Source organism: Patiria miniata, unplaced genomic scaffold, assembly GCF_015706575.1.
Source record: "Patiria miniata isolate m_02_andy unplaced genomic scaffold, ASM1570657v1 HiC_scaffold_27, whole genome shotgun sequence".
Lineage (NCBI taxonomy): Eukaryota > Metazoa > Echinodermata > Asteroidea > Valvatida > Asterinidae > Patiria > Patiria miniata.
In genome coordinates this window covers 659517-680720 of record NW_024037066.1, presented here as the reverse complement: position 1 = coordinate 680720, position 21204 = coordinate 659517, and the positions used below count along the sequence as shown (strand labels likewise).

The window sequence follows — 21204 nt, the reverse complement described above, 5'->3', positions numbered from 1 at the left end:
CAGTGATCTAGATATTTTCCTCTCTACTGATCAATTAACCTATTAGCACCTAGGGCTGTCCCGAATAAACAGAGTTGTAACAAGTCCCTGTTTTTTGTGACTTGGAGTTGAGTCGAGTTATTTTGAAGATGTGACTCGAGTCGAGTCAGGTCACTTTAAAGAAGTAACTCAAGTCGAGTTGAGTCAGTTTTTAAGAATTGACTCGAGTTGAGTCGAGTCGAGTCATTAGGTCAAGAAGGTCGAGTCGAGTCGAGTCGAGTCAAATACTTAGCTAGAGTCAATTCGAGTCACAAATATCTAAACACTATAACAAATAAAGACAAGAGATAAAGTCATTTGTATCACTAACAGTTAACAAGAAGTGAAACTTGGATCTTATATACGCTAGCTGCTTTGGCATCGGGTCAAATTGCATTGTAGAAAAAAAATAGGAGGGCATCAATTTAGCTGGTGTTCGAATCCAAGAGCTTTATAAGAAATCGCCCAAAAGCCACTGATGAAACAACGAATTGGAAAACGTGTTTAAATCCGGTTTCTGGATAGTATTTTGTGCCTTCCAGAACCATGAGGTGGTAGTCTGTGACACATTGTATGTTTGTACATGACAAGTGGCCGCTGTACCGTACTATATTCGCAAAGTGACGTGAACATTAATTTTGATCCATAAGTCATTGCAAATATTTTTTCGCAAAGTTTCGCTTTTATTTTTGGGACTCGAGTCTTATTAGCCTTATTAGCCTTTGCTTGAATCAAGTCTTCTGATGAGGGACTCCAGTCGAGTCGCGTCATTTACCCTTAGCGACTTGACTCGAGTCGAGTCACAAAAAATTGTGACTCCAGTTGGACTGGAGTCGACCAGCCAACCAACCCCTGCAACCTCTGTGGTGTCAATGGTAAGAAGTCTCAGGCATGTAACTTTTCCTCTGTTCCACTGATTTCCTCGTTTTTTTTTAACTTCTCATGAATGTCATTACAAATTGAATAGTACTGTACAAAGTCTTGTGTGGTTTGGAGTTTCCTCGTTGTGTCTCAATACCCAGTTGCGTGCCTGAAGTCTGCACTAGTAAATCAGGAGGTCCTTGGTTCAAGTCCTACCCAAGTAAGCTTGTGAATTTGAAATTGTTTCCTTGCAAGCCTTCAGACAACACTGAGTGTACGGTGCTCATGAAATTATACTTGGTGAGTGCAAAAAACCGAAACCCAAATGTCGGGACCATTGTTTGAATGAAGTTCTGCATGTAGCACTTTCAAAATCTAGGATATGAAAGCCCAATTCATAATCCTTCTTTTAGTACAGGAATCATTCAAATCACTCATGTAACTTTCAAGTTACAGAATTTTAAAAACAACCACAGTTTTAAAGTTCTGTCCATGGATCACAAAAATGTACGTGTTCTTACAGCAAAACGAAAACAAGTCACATAGGGATGTGTGTTAATTGTTTTCGTTTTGCTGAAAGAATGCACACCTTTTTTTGTGATCCGTGGACAGAACTTTAAAACGGTGGAATTTTGTAGTGTGAAAAGTAAGTGATTTGAAAGATTCTTGTACTTAAAGAAAGCTTATGAATTGGGATTTCATATCCTGTATTTTAAGAGTGCTACATGCAGAACTTCACTAAAACAATAGTCCCGAACTTTGGGTTTCGGTTTTTTACTCGCCCTCTACTGCTGGATTGTTGTGGCATACATGTATGTTTCTGATTGTCCATCTATTTAGGTCTTGTTATCCACCTTTGCCATCTACGTCAACGCTGACGAGAGTAACATCTTAGATGCTGAGAAGGCCTTCGTCTCCCTGGCTCTCTTCAATGTCCTCCGCATGCCCCTGGCCATGTTGCCTGGTGCCATCTCACAAGTCATTCAGGTAGGCACCATTAACGCCTCCATTCCTAAATTTGTTCTGGTGTGACAGTTGGTTCTTATGGAGTCAATCGCAAGTCAATCGCAAGAAAATCACTAGTTCAACACAAGTCAATCTCAAGCCAATCATATGCAAATCTCAAAGACACTTGCACGTCAATCTCAAGCCATTTACAAACCATCATACGAAAATCACAAGTTAGTCACAAGTTAATAATAATAATAATTATAACTACCCTGGATTGGACATTTGGGAGACATCCCCATAGACTTGTGCACAAGTTTTTTCAAACTTAAATGTGCCCTAACCCAATATTCCGTTGTCCTTTTTCCATGAATTTCGGTATGTTTACTGATTAGACCACGGGCAACAAATATAACCTAATTGCGACAAAAAAAAGTGTGCCTCTAAAGGGAGGCTGTGACATTAGGGAGACATGAAAATGTCTCCCTAATGACCGATGTCTCCCACCGTTCGAAGAAATTACGATACCGATTCTGACTAGCGCGACTTGAACAAAGTCATTGACAAAATTGGGGAACTGCCAACATAGGGCTGGATAGCTCAGTTGGTTGAGCACTGGAACGGCAATCCGGAGGTCGCAGGTTCAAACCCAGCTCTAGTCAATTTCTTTGTTTTACTTTGAACAAACATAAATTATGTGAAAGTGTTGGCATATACAGCACGTCCCAAAATACCCGCATCAACCGGAAACATTAATTTTGTATCATTTTAAAGTTTAACAAGAATCTTATCTTAATCCCTTTATATCAAACCAATACTCGCCAGGGAAAAAGTTCAGATTCCAAGCTTTAAAATGATATGATATCAAAATAATGGCAGGACATGTTTCCACGACGACGCTAGAGCCTCGCCAAAAAAAAAATTGCGGGTATTTTGGGACGCGCTGTACTGTTTAATGAGGGCCAAATAACATGCAAAACATGCCTGAATGTGTGGGTTGCCCGGCGGTTGCTGTCAGCATGACGTCATCACAAAGCACGTGGTCTATAAAAACAGGAATGGCTACCGGTATTTATTGAAATGACATCTGTATCCACCTTTGCCTATGTGGTACGGCATGTTAACAATGAAGCGCATATATGTGAGAAGTGTCATCTGTTGAGGAAAATGCTTGATGATGCAGTGTACTATGAATCTGTTTTATTGCTGTAAAGTGTCTTGCCTATGGACAGACATCCATTAATGCATGGTATTTGATATGTTATATTTCATATAAAATAGTATACAAATATTGAATGCTTCGAGTGGTGTAGTAAAACTAGCCTCCCGAGGTGATCCATGGACATTCTATTTTCCCGAGGCGAAGCCGAGGGAAAATAGAATGCTCCATGGATCACCGAGGGAGGCTAGTTTTACTTCACCACGAGATAAAGCATTCAATATTTGTTTTATAACACTTCACCCACAGATTCTGCTTGATTTTAATATTTTAAATTATTTAAATCTGAACACAGTTGAAATAAACTTTAATTTCAATACAAAATTGGTGGAAAATGTATTTCTCTCTTCCAAACTACCCCTTCACGAAATGTTTGAACCAAAGTCTGCGGCGCACTCTTTTTGGAACAATACGCGCTACGCGCGCGCACACAAGCATCCATTTGCACACAAATACCGCGCCGTGGAAATAGTACTTTGGTTGCTAATGGTATAGTACTTTGGTTGCTACGGGTATAGTACTTTTAGCCGTGCACAGAAAGATAGCAAAATTAGAAAGTAACATGTGACTCGCTCTCGGCCAATCAAGACACAGAATCTGTGGGTGAGGTGTTATAACATAAAAAATAACATAGCATGGGTGGCGTAGTGCGTAAAATGCTCGCTTCTCACCGCTGTGGCCTGGGTTCGATTCCTGGCAGGGGTCACACGTGAGTAGAGTTGTTCGTAGATTCTCTCCTGTGCCATGAGAGTTTTTCTCCGGGCTCTCAGGTTTTCCTCCCGCCGCAAAAATAAACACTTTCAATCTTGCTGTGTGGTCAGACATGGGTCATATGGCGGCTGCCTTAGGCGCCTTTACATGCCTTTGGTTCGACCATGTTGCAGAGCCGCGTCCTTCGCAATTCAGCGTCTGCTGTGAGTAAGGATGATTAGCCCCCCAAATTATTATTTGTTATTATTATCATAACTAAGGTTTGGTTCCTAATTTTCAGGCAAGTGTGTCGGTGAAGCGAATACAGAGCTTCCTCAAGAGTGACGAACTGGATCTGTCCAACGTTTCATCCCAAACGAGAGAAATTGGTGCGTACAGAAAATTGGATCTGTTCATAACTTTATCTTAATTACTCAGGGAATAAATGTGGGATAAGGAGGTGTTTAAACACTCTGGTTTAATACCGGTCGGAGTCTGGATGCTGACAATTTTCACCTCTGGTAATTATCAACACACCCCTCTAGCTAAACAATGGTATGGCCCTCTGGTAAACGACTCCTATTATGGAGATTGACGCGAGTACTGCGTGACGTGGCGCACAAAACAGATTTACCGGTTTAGTGAATTTAGGGCTATAAAATTCTGACTCACTGGTAGTATTTTGCATGATTTTGTGAGGTTTGTAAACTGTCAACCAATAAAATGGTGCTCGCACCGGATTTCACAGGAGTCCAAATTTCATGTGACACTGAAAAAGTGTTTAAGACCGGCCAGCCATGTAAATTTATCGACCGATTAAAAATTGGCCACGTGACGGGCTCTCGACCATTAGGAATGGGTAAACTGTCTTGGGTTATTTACAAATGTTTATATTTAATGTTTATTGACTCTATTATATGTCACTTTTTATGTAGTTGTTGAAATATCTGTATCTGGTTATGTCAAGCAGGTTCTTGTTCCAAATCCTGCTTTTGTAAAAGCCTGTGAATTTTTACAACTTTCTTGAGGAAAATGCAACTTTCCTACGACTGTATTTTCTTGTGGAAAATATCAGTGACGATGTCTCCACAGACGCTATGAGAAGACACAGGCTAAGTTGCTTGTTCAAAAATGACGTTGGCAAAAATGAAAAGATGCGAAGCACAGCAAATGAGATGCTGAGCTGTTTTCCTGCCTGTCTGCCACCTCAGATGTGTATTCTTTTATTGCTCGATTCCTCCGCTCATCCTCTGTGTTAATTTTTACCCAGGCCAGGCTGTTTTGGTGGAGAACGGTGAATTCTCGTGGTCCAAAGATGAAAGTCCAATTCTGAGAAAGTAAGTTCAGCCTACCAGTCAACTTTTACCGCTCTTAGTGTTTCGGGAAAGTTGGAACTTTCTACAATCCGCCAAAATTGACTGCTGTGCAGTACCTCGGTGGCTTTTCACTCTATTTCAAATCTCTTTCTTGGACATGGGTCCAAAACTGAGAGTTCAGAAACCCCTTTCACGTCAGCAAGAATCCGACATGGCTTCTGCAGGGTTCCGGCGCTCTACAGGGCGAGTTTAAAAAAAAAGCAACCCAAATGGCAGGACTAATTTTTGAATGAAGTTTTGCCTGTAGCACTTTCAAAATCTAGGTTATGAAAGCCCAGTCATTAAGCTTTCTTTTAGTACAAGAATCATTCAAATCACTCATGTACTTTTCAAGTTACTGAATTTTTACACCGTTTTAAAGTTCTGTCCACGGATCACAAAAAAGTAAGTGTTCTTTCAGCAAAACGAAAACAATTCTCATAGGAATGCACGTGAATTGTTTTCGTTTAAATGAAAGAACACTTGCCTTTTTTGTGATCCGTGGACAGAACTTTAAAACGGTGTTTGTGTTCGAAATTCCGTAACTTAAAAAGTATGTGAGTGATTTGAATAATTTTTGTACTCAAAGAAAGCTTATGACTTATAAACTTTTTATCCTAGAAAGTGCTACATGCAAAATTTCACTAAAACAGTGGTCCCGACATTTGGGTTTCGGTTTGTTTTACTCGCCCTGCATATCCACACACATAATCACCCTCTCTTTCATTTAAGAATAACATAAATGTACAATTAAATCTATTAGGCAAAAAAAATAAAAATAAGTCGGTCTCTGGTCAGCGCGCACGTCGATTTTAATCATGCGCGTCGATCTTTTTTTTCCCAAAATGTTCCTCGGTAGCTCCAACAGCGTCCTCTATTTCTGCACCTCCTCAATTTTTTTTTACCAAAGAGCACCAAGGAATGGGAAATTGCACCAAGGCAAATGATCGAAAGCTTGGAGGACACCAATGTACATCTTAAAACCCATCTGTTCACTGCAAATGAAATATAATGTTAGTATTTTTTTCCTCTGTTAATTGTTCAGCGCATTGGGACCCCGTGTAAAATGCGCTTTATAAGAATGGTTTATTATTATTATTATGAGGACACCAAAAAAGCAAAATAGTACCCCACCTTGTCTGTACAATCCAAGCTTGAAAAAAAAAAAAAAAAAAAACGAAAAAAAAAAAACGCGTGGCCGCGTCAATTCCGGAACTTTGGTCTGACCAGAGACTGAATATTGTATTTTTTGGGCCTTTATGTTATTTTTCTTTTAATTTGATTTGTTTTCAGCATCAATCTTAAGATCAAGGATGAGCATCTTGTTGCCGTCGTAGGCCAGGTGGGAGCGGGTAAATCCTCCATGCTGTCAGCTCTACTAGGAGAGATGGACAAACTACAAGGATCAGTCGCTGTGAAGGTACAGCAATAAGCCTCTGTACTAATGACGTCACACTTTGCTTACGTGTGTGCTTTCCTACGGTGCTCAGTGGACTGTGGGCCCCCACTGGCTCCATAGGAAAGTGCACATGTAAACAAAGTGTGACGTCATTACTACAGAGGCTTGTTGTCTCTCTGAAGTAATCACTCTGATAGGACTTAAGAGTCGATGTATTTGTTTTCAAAGCAGGTGGATTGTACTCACACCTCCCCAGGATCATGGGAGGGCATTGACAGATTTTTGTGAAATTTGGAATGATTATAAAGTCATGTAATTTCTAAAAATAATCGAGTTTTCCCCCCCAAAAAATCCACATAATGGCGTACCGAAGTGTGACGTCATTTAGAATCAGAAAGTGTAGTGCAAACGAATGGAGTACGCGCGTGTTTTGGTTCCTCAGGCTGAATCACGCGCTTAAATGTCTTTCACACACATGTTTTTCGCGTGACGTATTCACTTCGGTAACCCATATAATAAGTTTTAAATAAAACTGGGTGTCAGTGTTGGTTTCAGTGTTTTAATTTTTTGAGTGCTTCCTAGGCTTTTTTTTTGTGACGAATTTGTAGTTCTTTTGTTTTGTTGATATATCCCAGTGTTTTCTTGTGGTTGTTTACTTTGATGTTTTATTCGGACTAGGTGGCTCTTTGGGAATATGCTATCAAGGTTGTATTGCAACATAAGTGAAGAAACCAACGACAAGTTGACCAATGGCCAATGATCGAACGTGCCCACAGCTTTGTTACCAGTTTTGTTGTGAATCAAATTAGGTTTTGCCCTTCACCGACGTGTAAACACTGTATACTCAGTGTGTTTCCTCCCGAGTGAAAGTTGGAAAAAATCACTCGGGTGGGACTCGAACCCACAACCTCCTGCTTTCTAGTGCAGATGCCCTACCTTTAATTTTGTTGTGTTGCTTTCAGGGTTCGGTCGCCTATGTGCCCCAACAGGCCTGGATCCAGAACGCCACCCTGAGGGACAACATCACCTTTGGTAAAGCACTGGAGGAGGACAGGTACCAGACGGTGATTGAGGCCTGTGCCTTGGTACCAGACCTGGACATGCTTCCCGGTGGGGACCTGACGGAAATCGGGGAAAAGGTGAGGCCGTCTGTTGGTTGGTCATTCTTTGTGTTTGTTTTAGTTCATTATTCTATATCTCCAGGCAGTTTTGCCTGAGGTTGATAATAACGAGCTGTACCTTCCTGCAAAATCTTTCAAAAATTTCTGGTGGATTTTGGAGGGTCGGGGAGTGTGCTGCATTAGTGTCAATACGATATCTTCCCTACCATGCCTACTGTATCAGTCTTGATATATACCATGTAATAAGCCAGCTCGGTATTTCGACTGCGCATGTGCACAGTGATAATGGTCATGGTTCATTTGGGATAATCGAACGTTTCAAAGGCGCATGAACGTGGGCGCACGACGCTTACATGTAAATTACCAGCAGAATGGGCGTGCGCGTAATACCGCGTAACATCACGTCAGCGATGTTATCCCGAATGACCCCGGGTCATTGAAATACCGAACTGGCTTATGCTGTTACTTAAGTTAAATTCTCCGGTTATTATCTGAGAAACAGCATTTTTCGGGCTCAAATTTGCATTCATTACAAAAACCGATGTTCTCCTTTCACTCTGTTGGGAGGACACTCATGCGGGTTTCACTAGAGACTGGTTCACACATGCTGCCTGTTGCAAAAATGAGTCACTTATATAAAATGGTAGGTGTGCAGACTGCTTTCCAGTCCCTCCATTATCGTTCTGTATGAAACTGTATCCAGGAGGCGGGAACCAGTGGCACGGTTTCTGCTAAATATGAAACTGTGAATGCATGTACACATACATGTACATATGGATTGATTGCATGTGGCCTAACTGCTCTTAACCGCAGGAAAGATGGCATTGACATGGTGCATCTCATATCTCTTTTTCAACATTGAGAAACTCGAGCATGGCGACCATAGACGTGCAGAATTGAATGTGTTTTATTTGAATATTACTTGTCATTACGCTTGACCAGGGAATCAACCTTAGCGGTGGTCAGAAACAACGTGTCAGCCTGGCGCGGGCCGTCTACAACGATGCCGACATCTATCTCCTAGATGATCCCTTGAGTGCCGTGGACTCCCACGTTGGCAAGCACATCTTTGACAAGGTGCTCGGGCCTAAGGGACTCCTCAAGAACAAGACGCGGGTTCTAGTCACTCACGGCATCAGCTTCCTGCCTCAAGTTGATCACATCGTCGTCTTGGTGGATGGGGAGATCACAGAGGCCGGTTCCTACGAGGAGCTGCTCTCATGCAACCAGGCCTTCGCCGAATTCCTGCGGAACTACAGTAACGGAGCGTTGGATGATGAGAGAAAAGACATCAGAGGTATGAGTTATGAAAAGAAAACCCTTACAGCGTAGAGCAAGTTCAGGTGTGAACTATGGGCTCTGAACTATGGGCTCAGTGGGCCAACAAAAGAGGGCACGTGCGTACTGTACTGTACTGGTTCACGCGCGAAGTACGCACGACTACCTGAATGTGCTAAAGCTATTAGCCACAGCGTCTTCGCGTAAGCGCCAGGCGTCGTTGGCACGCAACTTCGTTCAAATTTAACTTGCGATGGTCTCCTAGACTATCCCCTCCCCCAATAACTTTGGATCATTTGAAATACGCAGTGGATGGATCGGGAACCAGTCTAGGTCTCCCCCATCTCTCTCTTTCTGGCCGTTGAAGGGGTACTTGTGCACGGAGCCCATAGTCAACCATAGTTCGATTAACTTTACTTGAATGAACGACGATTGGACTTCTTCTTGTCGACTAGTTTCAACCAGAGCTGGTTACCAATAGCCGCGCGCATCATAAAGCGCAACAGGGAGCCAGGACTATTGACTAGAAGCGTTGGCGCGTTGCTATTGCACAGGTATAAATACGTCACAAATGGACATCAGTCAGCAAATTTTAGTAGTTGGATAAAGTCTACATTGTATTGGCTGTTTTCTCTTGACTCCTGTATCTTTTGCCCGTAGATCCATCCTTATCTGAGCAGATGGCGACGTTGAATGAGGAGGCCACCAGCTCCATCGCCATGCTATCAGAAGCGGACCAGAGCCAGAAACTTGCTGAGTCTATCAAGTAAGAGAACTCTGGGTTCTTCATATGCTCAGATATTTGGCAAAGGGAAGGGGATTATAAAGCACATGGCCATTTCTTCATTCCAGACAATATGTCCTGCTATCTTCTTTGTAGTTGTCGGGTGATACCTTATGAACCCCCAGATTTGCCTTTGTCAAAAGAAAGCTTGTTTTGATGTACAAAAAAAAGGATTCATAGAATTCTCAGCCATTTAATCACTTGCCGCCGGGATTATTTTTTTGCCAAAAAACACCATTTTTGGAAAAGACAAGATATATTGTCAAAATGTTTAATTAAGTCAAACACCACGATTACTGACTCTTAAGAGGCATTTGTACAATATTTTTGTTCTCACCGTAACTTCATATTGTGCAACACTCTGAGGCCCCGCTGCGGAGCGAGACTTTTGCCATGCCGAAAGGCTGTGTAAAATGGCCAAGTTCAAGTTCAAAACACGGTGTGTACAAAACCAACGGGAACCACTGAAGTGTATTTATGTCCATCGCCGGAGACTCGGGGAAAGCTTGACAATTAAACCTGTCACCTGCCCCTGCGAATGTTATACAAATATTTAATGCTTCAAGTGGTGTAGTACTACTAGCCTCCTGAGGTGATCCATGGACATTCTATTTTCCTGAGGCGTAGCTGCGGGAAAATAGAATGCACCATGGATCACCGAGGGAAGCTAGTTTTACTGCACCACGAGATAAAGTAGTCAATATCGCTTGGTTTTAATATTTTAACTTTATTTAAATCTCAATACAGTTACAGTGAACTTTTTTTGATACAAAATTGATGGAAAATGTATTTCTCTCATCCAAACCACCCCTTCACGAATTGTTTGAACCAAACACTGTTTCGCTGGCTCTTGGGAACAATATGCGCAACGCTCAATGCGCACACCAGCATGCATTCGCACACAAATACCGCGCCATGGAATAGTACTTTGGTTGCTAATGGTGTAGTACTTTGGTTGCTATGGGTATAGTACTTTGGCCGTGCACAGAAATATAGCAAAAATAAAAAGTACCATGTGACTCGCTCTCTGCCAATCAAGACACAGAATCTGCGGGTGAGGTGTTATAAACATTACCAGATCATACATACTGAAATGTGTATCCTTGTGGAGACATTTCTTTGTTCTCGTGTAGTAAAGTTTTCAAGTTTGAAAGTACAGTTTCAAAATGCTCTTATTTTAACCAGAGTTAAATTCGGACTTAATATCCCTTTTCTAAAACTCTACCATTTGCGACAGATCAACATACCTTGGAAATTCCTAGTTTTTGAGTAAAATCCATATCTATTTCGTAAAAACCTTGTCGAGACGTATTCATCTATAGAAATTGCCCTGTGGAGACGTATACAATCTTGTGTTCCCTGTTGTGTGCATGTCTCCAGAGGGCACGGTGTATCAGATCTTGTTTACGCATCCTCCAGTGTTAACTTGTTAAACAAACATAACATGTGGGACTAATAATAGGAACCATAAACAGGGTGTTGTCCACACCTGATTGTATTGTTACCAGCATGAAAACATATGACCCCTCCCTCCTCTGTCCAGGATGGGCTCCATCTCGGGAGATGTGATCACTCATGAGCCTAGGTCATTCCCCGAGGAGAAGACACCTGATGAGAGAGGCAAGCAGACCATGGCCAAGGCAGAGGATGGCGATACGTTGATAGAAGAGGAGACCTCCGAAACCGGCACTGTAAGTCATGAGACTGACAACCATTCTAAATGTACTTCAGTGCGACTCCTGGAGTTTTGACGGCTTTTGATTCAGGTTTAAAGGGAAAATACAACATTTGCAAACATCGGAAAATAAAACTACCAAGTTGTTACGAAATACCTTACTGGGATGTTGGTAAATGACAGTCTAAAGCATCCTGTAAAGTTGAGGCACCTGGTGTGAAGTCATTTTCAAGAAAAAATTGTACTTTTGTATACATTTCCAACGGTGGTCGGCCGACCACCGTTGGAAAAACCTAACTATATTTCAACTACTGCTTTAAATGTACGTTTTTTTTTCTGTCCAAATTTTGTTTGCTTCTCCATGTTCATGAACGGGTGTAGGTCAGCAAGACTGGTTCCCTTACCTTACAATATTTTTTTCCGGCATTTGTGATCCATTTCATCTTTAGTGGAGTCAGGGAACCAGACTACTTGTTTGGTTTTTTTTCTTGGTTTTTCAAGCATTTTCGAACACAAAACTTCAAAAATGTCAGTGTAACAATATGTGATCTAATATACTAACCCCCCAAATAGTTCATTTCTGAAAATTACAGCAAAAGCAAATGATGTACATTCCCTTTAAGCTGTATATAAAGCAGTCTTTGGTTTTTCAGTGTACCCTGAAAAACAAAGTTTGCAGTTATGGCCCCAGTTACAGCCCACTAGCAACAGAGTAATGCTCCCCTACAGCCGATTTCACAGAAATTTACGTAGTGGTGTAACTGCACTTGCAATTTATCGCGTAAGTGCGTACACTGCCCCATATTTCGGTTGCGACACACTTCATGAAAGTTTCATAGTGCGTATGTCGGCGAATTGAGCAACAAATTATGGTGTAACTCGCGAAATCATTTTAGGTGGCATAGGTTGTGGCGTAGCGACTGAAAATGACTTAGTTTCCTAGCAACCCGTAATTGTCGCGTAACCTGTCATTACACAACTTATCAAGTTGATACAGCACACTCACAGTTTTGTGTTTTGAGATTAATAACGAGCTGTAATTTCACACTTGACAGAATGTTAAGAGTTGCTGCACGATTCCGAAGAAAGTCGGACAACATAATCATACATAAACAGCTGTCATAAATGCCTTTATTTTCCTCGTCCAAGATGTTTAGAATATTATCAAAAAACGTTGTGCAGCTACGCCAAGTTTCATGAAATTGTTCATAAGTGTATTGCGCAACAGTGCTGCTGCGCAACAAAGCATGGCGATTTGAATGATTCTTGTACTAAAAGAAAGCTTATGAGTTGGGCTTTCATATCCTAGATTTTCAAAGTGCTACATGCAGCAACAATTGTCCAGACATTTGGGTTTCGCTTTTTTTGACTCACCCTGCATAGATTAACACACAACTGAACTGATACTTTGAAAAGTTGTGGTTTCGTATCATTATTGCACAGTGGAAATTTGGCGTACAAACTTTTTTTGGTCCTTTTTGAATGGTTTACTTCTAACCCACGTGCTCTCATTAAGGACTCGGTTCAGTCGTTTTGTGAAAAGCGTTATAACAAGATACACAATAAAGGGGGCCACTTTGCAGTCGTCACGTTAGCAGTTTTCAAATGGTTGTATTTTTTTCTTTTTACCGTACCTGAAACCAACCAAAAAGTTTTTGAAATGTGAATGGACATGTACATGTATGCTTATAATACATGTAATATGTGTTGAATCATTTCTTTCTTTCTTTTTTAATTTTTAAAATCACCCTCAAATTTCCATCAAAAATGGACGGAAAAAGTTACCTAAGTTTTCCGTCCACTTTTTGATGGAAATTTGAGGATAATGTCAAAAAGCAGTATAAGTAATCAACTCAAAGCATCTTAAGCAAAAGGTTGCATGTCCATTCATGTGTTGAAATTCTTCTTTGGTGGTTTCAGGTATTGAACCAAAAAAATCACAACTGTTGGAAAAACCTGCTAACGTGACGGTAGATAAGTGGCCCCATTTATTGTGTTTCTTGTCTTATGCATTTTTTTGTCCAATTCAGGTCCAGTTGGCGGTCTTCAAAGCCTACATCAATGCTCTGAGTACCGTAGTCTTCATGTTCGTCATTCTGTTCTTTGTCCTGTTCAATCTTGCCTCGGTTCTGTCCAATGTCTGGCTGAGCAAGTGGAGTAATGAGACTCCAATCAACGGCACACAGCCTGCGGAGGTGCGAGACCGTTACCTGGGGGTGTATGGTGCGCTGGGGGTCGCACAAGGTATGTCCATATCAAGCGGTTTTGTTATTCCATGGTATTATTTGGTACAATTTTATTTGTCAAGAAATGTTGACGTTTGTCAAAATGTCTTTACGGGTGTGCATTGTTACCTGGTACCCAAGTACCCGACCGTTGATGTCAGGAACCGGTTCCAGGTTATGGGATCGGGTACCAGTTACAAACTGTACAAATTACTTAGTAACTTCTCAGACAATGGTGGCAAAAAGGTTTGTGGGGAATTTTCAAAATGAAAAGCAGACTACATGGAAAACCGAAACAGATTTCACATTTATGGACATTTTTATGCAACAGATGATGCTCACAAAGTTGCAGATTACACCTTAAAGCTATAAGGCCCTTCAGACTACTTCCGAGATTATACTCTAAATCAATGTGGTCAACATCACTGAAACAATCATTTCATGACGAACAAAATGCTCTATACCTTTAGTATGAAAAGTTGTGAAATTTCCCAAAAATCACATTTCATAAATGATATATTGCCAATTAAAATGTCTGAAAAGACATGATAACTTATCTGGAAAAAAACTCCAATTTATCTTCAAATTACAGGGACACGTAGCGCTTTCAAGGACCAACAACTGCACATCAATAACTCGAATTCATAACTCACATCTAATAACTGCGCAGTTTTTAAAACCCATTTTGTCGTAAAATGTATTTTTCAAAAAAGAGCAGCGATGTGACAGACTCATTTTGCAGCATATAGGGAGGTTGTCGGTTACCAACTAAAAAGGCGGCGGCAATCATCGTGTTCAAAGGCCGCTTGCAGTCACACAATGAATGGTCCAGGCTTGTGGTTACAGTGCTTTAGCTATGGACATTCTCGAGGGATTGGATAGTTAATGGTCGAAATGTAAATTGCCCAAGAGTTCTGACTCCTTGGGTCCTAGCTCTGTGGACTTACTGAGGAAATCCACGGAGTACATCACCTCATGTTACCTGGGAACATCAACTTTCATCTTTCTCAAGACTTTTAATAATTTTTTAATCCTTGCTGCCTTGTACAACACAGCTAGAATAGACCCTGCGCACATTGTTGGTGATGTTACCTGGGGCATGCACGCGTCAACATGGATCCATTTGCTTGGCAAATTATCGAAGACCAAAGATTTAGACTGCTCAATCAAAATTCATAGGGGAATAAAAACTGGGAAAAAAACGTCATGTCTTTACAAAAATGACAGTTTTATAATAAAAAAAATAATACCGAGTCTTATATACATGTAGCGCACATATCTACCAACAATTAGGTACTCAAGGCGCTAATTAATACGAATTTAATTTGAAGACAGGTAAATGAAGTATTTGAAATATCAGACCCGTTTTATGTAGCACCTGATAAGGATTTTCAAACTGCTGCGGCGCATTAAGCAGCCACTGCCAGAAACACCGGGGCAAACCCCTTCTCTTTAGCGACAAGTGTTACTGGGTTCTTTAACATGCATTACACAACACACGGGACCTACGGCTTTACATCCCATCCGAAGGACGAAGCAATAATGGTTTAGTGTCTTGCTTAAGGACACAAGTGTCAAGACCGGGACTCGAACCCACACTCTGCTGATCAGAAACAGCAGAGCTTGAGTCTGGTGCTCTTAACTGCTCGGCCATGACACTCCACAATACGATGATTTTTATCATCATATTGTTTCATCTTAAAGACTCATTAAATTTATAAAAAAATCATGCCATGATATAACAAAACAGTTGTGCCATTATCACCCCCCCCCCCCTCCCCAGACTAGATTACAACCCAGATAATTGAATCCGTATTTTTTTAGGCCAAAAAAAAAGTCTCCGGTTTCTGGTATGCGCACGCGTCGCCGTAGCCATGCGCGTCGGCAAAATGAAAAAGGTTTTTTTCAATGAAAGATGATGTCTCAAAACCACCAAACTCACTGGTTTGATTGGAATCCTGCTGCTGCACAATTTTAACGTGCTTTTAGATTGGGTTATGGTCGACAATAAGCTTTATGTGGCCTCTCTGGACTCCCATATATTTGCACTAAGTTTAGTCGGGCACCATTTGCAGTCATCAGCCGACATTTGAAGCAAAAAAATCAGGTAAAAAAAAAAAAAAAGCCGCGTCACCGCACCACTTTTTGGGCAAGCTCCATACCAGAAACCGGAGACTTTTTTTTTTTTTTGGCCTTAGACAGTCATTTAAAAATCAAAAAAGCTTCCTTTTTTTGTTCGTTCCAGGCATCATGTTGCTGCTAGCCTCCTTCACCTTATCCTTCGGTGTCCTCCGAGCTGCCCGCTCCCTCTACCAGCACCTGCTCTGCAACGTCCTCCGCGCCCCCATGTCCTTCTTTGACACCACCCCCATGGGCCGGATCCTGAACCGCTTCAGTAAGGACACCCATACCATCGATGACGTCATCCCCAACAACCTGGCCGCGTACCTAGCGGCCTCCATCCGAATCATAGCCACCTTGATCATCATCACCTGGAGCACTCCCGTGTTTTGCGCCATCGTCGTGCCGACAATAATTGTGTACTTCTTAGTCCAGGTGAAGTTTGCTTGGAATAGCACCTGTTTATAGAAGCTTGTAGGATTATTTTCATTTGTCTTTTCGACCTGGTAACAATACATTGAAAGCCGTGGTTGTGCAATCCTACCAAAGTTCCACATGAGTGCATTTATGTATGAGCTGTGCATTCGGAACATGCAGTGTGACACAGAATAGGCCCAGGCGTACATGTACTACATACTCCCCGACAAAGGGACAAAGGGAGAACAAAAGATCCTTTGTGTCCACGGGCGTTGCGTCTTGTGTTGAAAACGGTCCTCTATGGTATGGTTACGTGCTTAGTCTATGGGAGAGTGTTATATCACAGGGACAAAGGGGAACACACAGCATTGTCCTCGGGAGTATAGTAAAACACAAGGACAAAGGGAAACACACTGCATTGTCCTCGGGAGTAAAGTAAAACACAAGGACAAGGGGAAACACACTGCATTGTCCTCGGGAGTATAGTAAAACACAAGGACAAAGGGAAACACACTGCATTGTCCTCGGGAGTAAAATAAAACACAAGGACAAAGGGGAACACACAGCATTGTCCTCGGGAGTATAGTAAAACACAAGGACAAAGGGAAACACACTGCATTGTCCTCGGGAGTATAGTAAAACACAAGGACAAAGGGAAAAACTGCATTGTCCTCGGGAGTAAAGTAAAACACAAGGACAAAGGGGAACACACAGCATTGTCCTCGGGAGTATAGTAAAACACAAGGACAAAGGGACACACTGCATTGTCCTCGGGAGTATAGTAAATTACGACTGGGTGCACAGGCTGTTGCGGGCATGTGCAGTGGATTGGTATCTTGTTAATCCCGGGTCAAATCGTGCCTGCCTGCCTGCATGCCTCTGTACGTTTCGGAGACTAAAAGTGAAATAGGGCAAGAAGCCTCTTAAAAATAATTGTAACTTATTATTTTTGAAGACTTCTCAAGCATTCCTTTCAACAATTGGCTGTGTCAGCATTTGAACCGCAACAGCTGTATAGATAAAACAAACAAATTATCAGTAAGATTTGAGGCTTTGCATGGTGGAGATACTAAATAATGAAAGGTTTGCGGAAACACCATGTACGAATAATTTCTCAACTAAAATAATGGTTCTGAAAAGAACCAGAGGTATAAACTCGACGTTCCGGTCAGTATGCTCTGACCGTCTTCGGGAGAATTATCTTTTGATTTGTCTTTACACACAAATTTGTGGGTCATTGAGTTATAATTTCTTGCAGGGAACATAAGGAGTGTTTAGAGTTGAATAGAAACACTGCAAGTTTTGCAATACCTTTTAAACTGTAAAAGAAATGCCATTTTCTTTGCAAAGTTGAATATTCTCGTGTTTTGTTCTGACTTTAAACAGAGATTCTACATTGCCACATCGCGGCAGCTGAAGCGGCTGGAGTCCGTGACCAGATCCCCCATCTATTCCCACTTCTCGGAGACCATTGCCGGAACCAGTTCCATCCGCGCCTACCGCCGCTCCGAGCGCTTCATCCATCACAACGAGCATCTGGTCGACAACAACCAGTTGACGTACTATCCCAACATAGTGTCCAACAGGTAAACCAGGTCGATTTAGCCCCGTGCCATTGGATTAGCTCTGAAGTCATTCTCGGGGCTCACCCGGGTCAGCCACCTCAGACCCTGCTCATGGTGCAGAGTCAGTGGTGGAAATACGTCACACACATGCGTTGTTCATTCCAAGAAACAGACAAATATGGCGGCCAACAGCAGAAATCTCAAGTGGACCCCAAAAAGCAACTTTATTTGAAGTCTAAATGTAAATATCTATTGAGCTCTTTGCGACTTTAGCGGCTATAACTCCAGCCCAACTATGTTACATTTTGCGGAAAAGAAGAAAATCTCAAAGTAAGACTCACTCTAAAAAGGGTGTTATGTCAATGGCTGCGGACATCACGTGAGGATCATGACGGCCTGCGTTTTGAGCGTTCGATTAGTAGGGCTTTGGTGGCTAACCCGTCTGCCTTTACCCGAGTCAACCTGATAAGCTAATTGAATGCACCCTTTGACAAATGATTGTTACATAGTATGGGTTAAAATTATGAAGCTTCACTTGAAGTGATCGTACTGAGACAACGGCATTTCCCGCGTTATTGTTCCTCCTCTGTTTATTTTTTTTACTTGACATCAGGTCTGACTCATGATTGAGTTGTAATTCACTGGTGCTTGACTAAACACGTCTGTTTGAAGATTGTTTATGGCCTAACTGGAATTTGTATTCGCCCATTTTTACAAACCTCCCCCAGATGGATGTCACTGCGTCTGGAGTTCCTGGGCAACTTGCTGGTCTTCTTTGCCGCACTCTTTGCCGTGATTGGTCGAGACTACATCAGCTCAGGCATTGTGGGTCTGTCCGTATCCTACGCATTACTGGTAAAAGTCAACTTTTTTTCTTTTCTGACTTAAGATGAGAATGACCAAGTTTAAAAACCTGTACCAAATTTCTTTTTTCCTTGAAATTTGAATCCTAGCCCTAACCAATTCTGGCTTACTCAAACTTAGAGATTTGAACCATTGTATCTGGAAAAACAAAACACCCAAAAAGGAAAACAAAATGGTGTAAATGTGGAATCAAAAAGTTCTCGTACAAGCTGCAACCTCAAGGCCTCCAATACCACTGACAGTACACACACAAATGCAAAGAATGTGCCTATCGGGTTACTGCACAGTCTTTGGATTTTGGCGAAATCCAGAATTTCTTTTAAGGCGATGTAATAATAGTGTGTTAGAAGTAATTCCTTGTTCTTATCTTTGATATGTTTGATGTAGATAACTGGAGCGTTGACATGGCTCGTACACGTCACATGCGATCTGGAAGCCAATATTGTTGCTGTGGAACGCATCACGGAATACACACGCGTCAAAACGGAGGTAAGGATGAATGCGGAAATGACTGGACTTCGAAAAACATAAAAGCAAAGGCAACATTCAGGAGCGGATTTTGAAATTCTGAGAGAGTTGGGCTTAAAAGGACACTTCTCTCTGTATTGTACTAGTCTGTTGTTGACATTTCATTGCGAGTAACCTCCACTAGAAACTTCTGAGTGAAAACAGTCACTCTAACTGTAAACTGGCCAGCCCTCTAATCTGTCTTAATCCTTTGTCCAAACAGTGGCTTTATAATCCCTAACACTTAGTGTAATAAGGCCACATGTGCTGTCACACAGCTGATATTGACAGGTGCAGGGGATTAGCAGCAGTATCTGATAACGGGCCAGTTTGTTGACAAAGGGATTAACAAGATTAGAGTGTACTGCTAGAAGTACTGTAGTTTTTCCGAGTTTACAGGCCCTAACTCGGAAAGCTGCTAGAAGCACTTACACCTGATGTTTTTGACAGCTAAGAAGGAGAGAGTGCGCTGTTAACCAGTTCACGCTGGGATTATTTTGACCAGAACGGAACGAGGTGTGGGATTACTTTTCACTCGAACTCGAGCCAGGCGGGTTGAAGCCATCACCCTCGGGCAGCACACTCATATTTCCAGCCTCGCTCGCTGCGAGCCGGTGGCTGACAGATATTACTGACTTCGCTCCATGTAATCTGTCATCCGTTCCGAATACCGCAAAACTTCTGCAGGTATACATACATGGCCTCCAGCACGAACTGGTTAATACCTTTTCTGAGCCTTTGTCCAAATAGAAGCTCTCGTTTCTTGTTTTCTCTGTGCAGGCAACAGCTATAGTTGAAGACAACAGACCAGACAAGAACTGGCCTGCTAGGGGCCGCGTGGAGATGGACGACTACTGCGTGCGCTATCGGGTCGGACTGGACCTCGCACTCAGGCAAATCTCCTGTGTCTTCAAGGCCAAAGAGAAGGTTGGTCGGTCTGAGATTGAGTGGAAAACGTGATCACACTCTGAGGACATTTATTAAGCCCCAAACCAAAAATAAAAACCAGGACTCGGCACCTTATTGATATGGGATGATTATATTGTCCATTTCAAAAAGTCTGAAAATTGGATGAAGGGTTTGGAAGATGCATTCTTTCTATCGACCGTGTGCCCTGTGACATCATGCTGACCGCAACCACCAGGCAACCCAAACTGTAAGGCCACAAAAAAAAAGTCTCTGGTTTCTGGTATGGAGCTTGCCCCAAAAGTGGTGCGGCGACGCGGCTTTTTTTTTTTTTTTAACCTGTTTTTTTTTTTTTTTTTTGGCTTCAAATGTCGGCTGATGACTGCAAATGGTGCCCGACTAAACTTAGTGCAAATATATGGGAGTCCAGAGAGGCCACATAAAGCTTATTCTCGATCATGACCCAATCTAAAAACACGTGAAAATTGTGCAGCAGCAGCAGGATTCCAGTCAAACCAGTGAGTTTGGCGGTTTTGAGACATCATCTTGTATTGAAAAAAAAAACTTTTTCATTTTGCCGACGCGCATGGCTACGGCGACGCGCGCGCATACCAGAAACCGGAGACTTTTTTTTTTGGCCTAAGGCGTGTTTTTCATGTGATTTGGCCCACGTTCAACGGTATATGTCAACACTTTTAAACCATTCACCTTTCCAAACATAGACATGCAGTGCAGAAGTGAACTATTTGCTGAAAATTGGCATCACGTAACCACAAAAACCCTATTTTGTAAACAAATGTCACATCGTCTACACTGATAGTGTCGTTCTCCCAGATTCAATCAGTCTGATTTCGGATAAAAGTTTGAGAAAATGAGTGATGCCTGTGGCGTGTAACAATTGACCCTTCCCCACAGATCGGCATCGTGGGAAGGACCGGGGCCGGGAAGTCCTCCCTGACGCTGTCCTTGTTCCGAATCCTGGAAGCTGCTGGCGGCTCCATCAGGATAGACGACGTGGACATCTCAACCATTGGACTACACGATCTCAGATCACGCATCACTATCATTCCACAGGTAAGATCAGGGGGAGCTGATGATTGCTTTTTAGTGCTTATCTGGCAATGTTGTAGTCGAGGTTCTTTTGATAGGTCGCATGCCATCCCAAGTAAATGAGACAAAAAGGTTTGCGTGGTGGACTTGACCAGGAGCACGTTTTGGCGGCCCTTGAACTGGAACATGTTTCTGACGTCA

General features: G+C 42.1%; 1 protein-coding gene across 1 annotated transcript in view; it reads left to right on the top strand.

The window, feature by feature from the left end:
• LOC119734543 (multidrug resistance-associated protein 1-like) overlaps positions 1 to 21204 on the top strand; it is a 36821-nt gene that overhangs the window by 8737 nt on the left and 6880 nt on the right. The window contains exons 8-22 of the mRNA XM_038208080.1: positions 1720 to 1866; positions 4038 to 4125; positions 5007 to 5073; positions 6385 to 6511; positions 7453 to 7629; positions 8554 to 8908; positions 9550 to 9655; positions 11217 to 11364; positions 13379 to 13592; positions 15819 to 16129; positions 17498 to 17697; positions 18405 to 18531; positions 18928 to 19029; positions 19828 to 19974; positions 20869 to 21027. Coding sequence (XP_038064008.1) covers positions 1720 to 1866; positions 4038 to 4125; positions 5007 to 5073; positions 6385 to 6511; positions 7453 to 7629; positions 8554 to 8908; positions 9550 to 9655; positions 11217 to 11364; positions 13379 to 13592; positions 15819 to 16129; positions 17498 to 17697; positions 18405 to 18531; positions 18928 to 19029; positions 19828 to 19974; positions 20869 to 21027 — 2475 coding nt within the window. The remainder of the gene's footprint in view (positions 1 to 1719; positions 1867 to 4037; positions 4126 to 5006; positions 5074 to 6384; positions 6512 to 7452; positions 7630 to 8553; positions 8909 to 9549; positions 9656 to 11216; positions 11365 to 13378; positions 13593 to 15818; positions 16130 to 17497; positions 17698 to 18404; positions 18532 to 18927; positions 19030 to 19827; positions 19975 to 20868; positions 21028 to 21204) is intronic.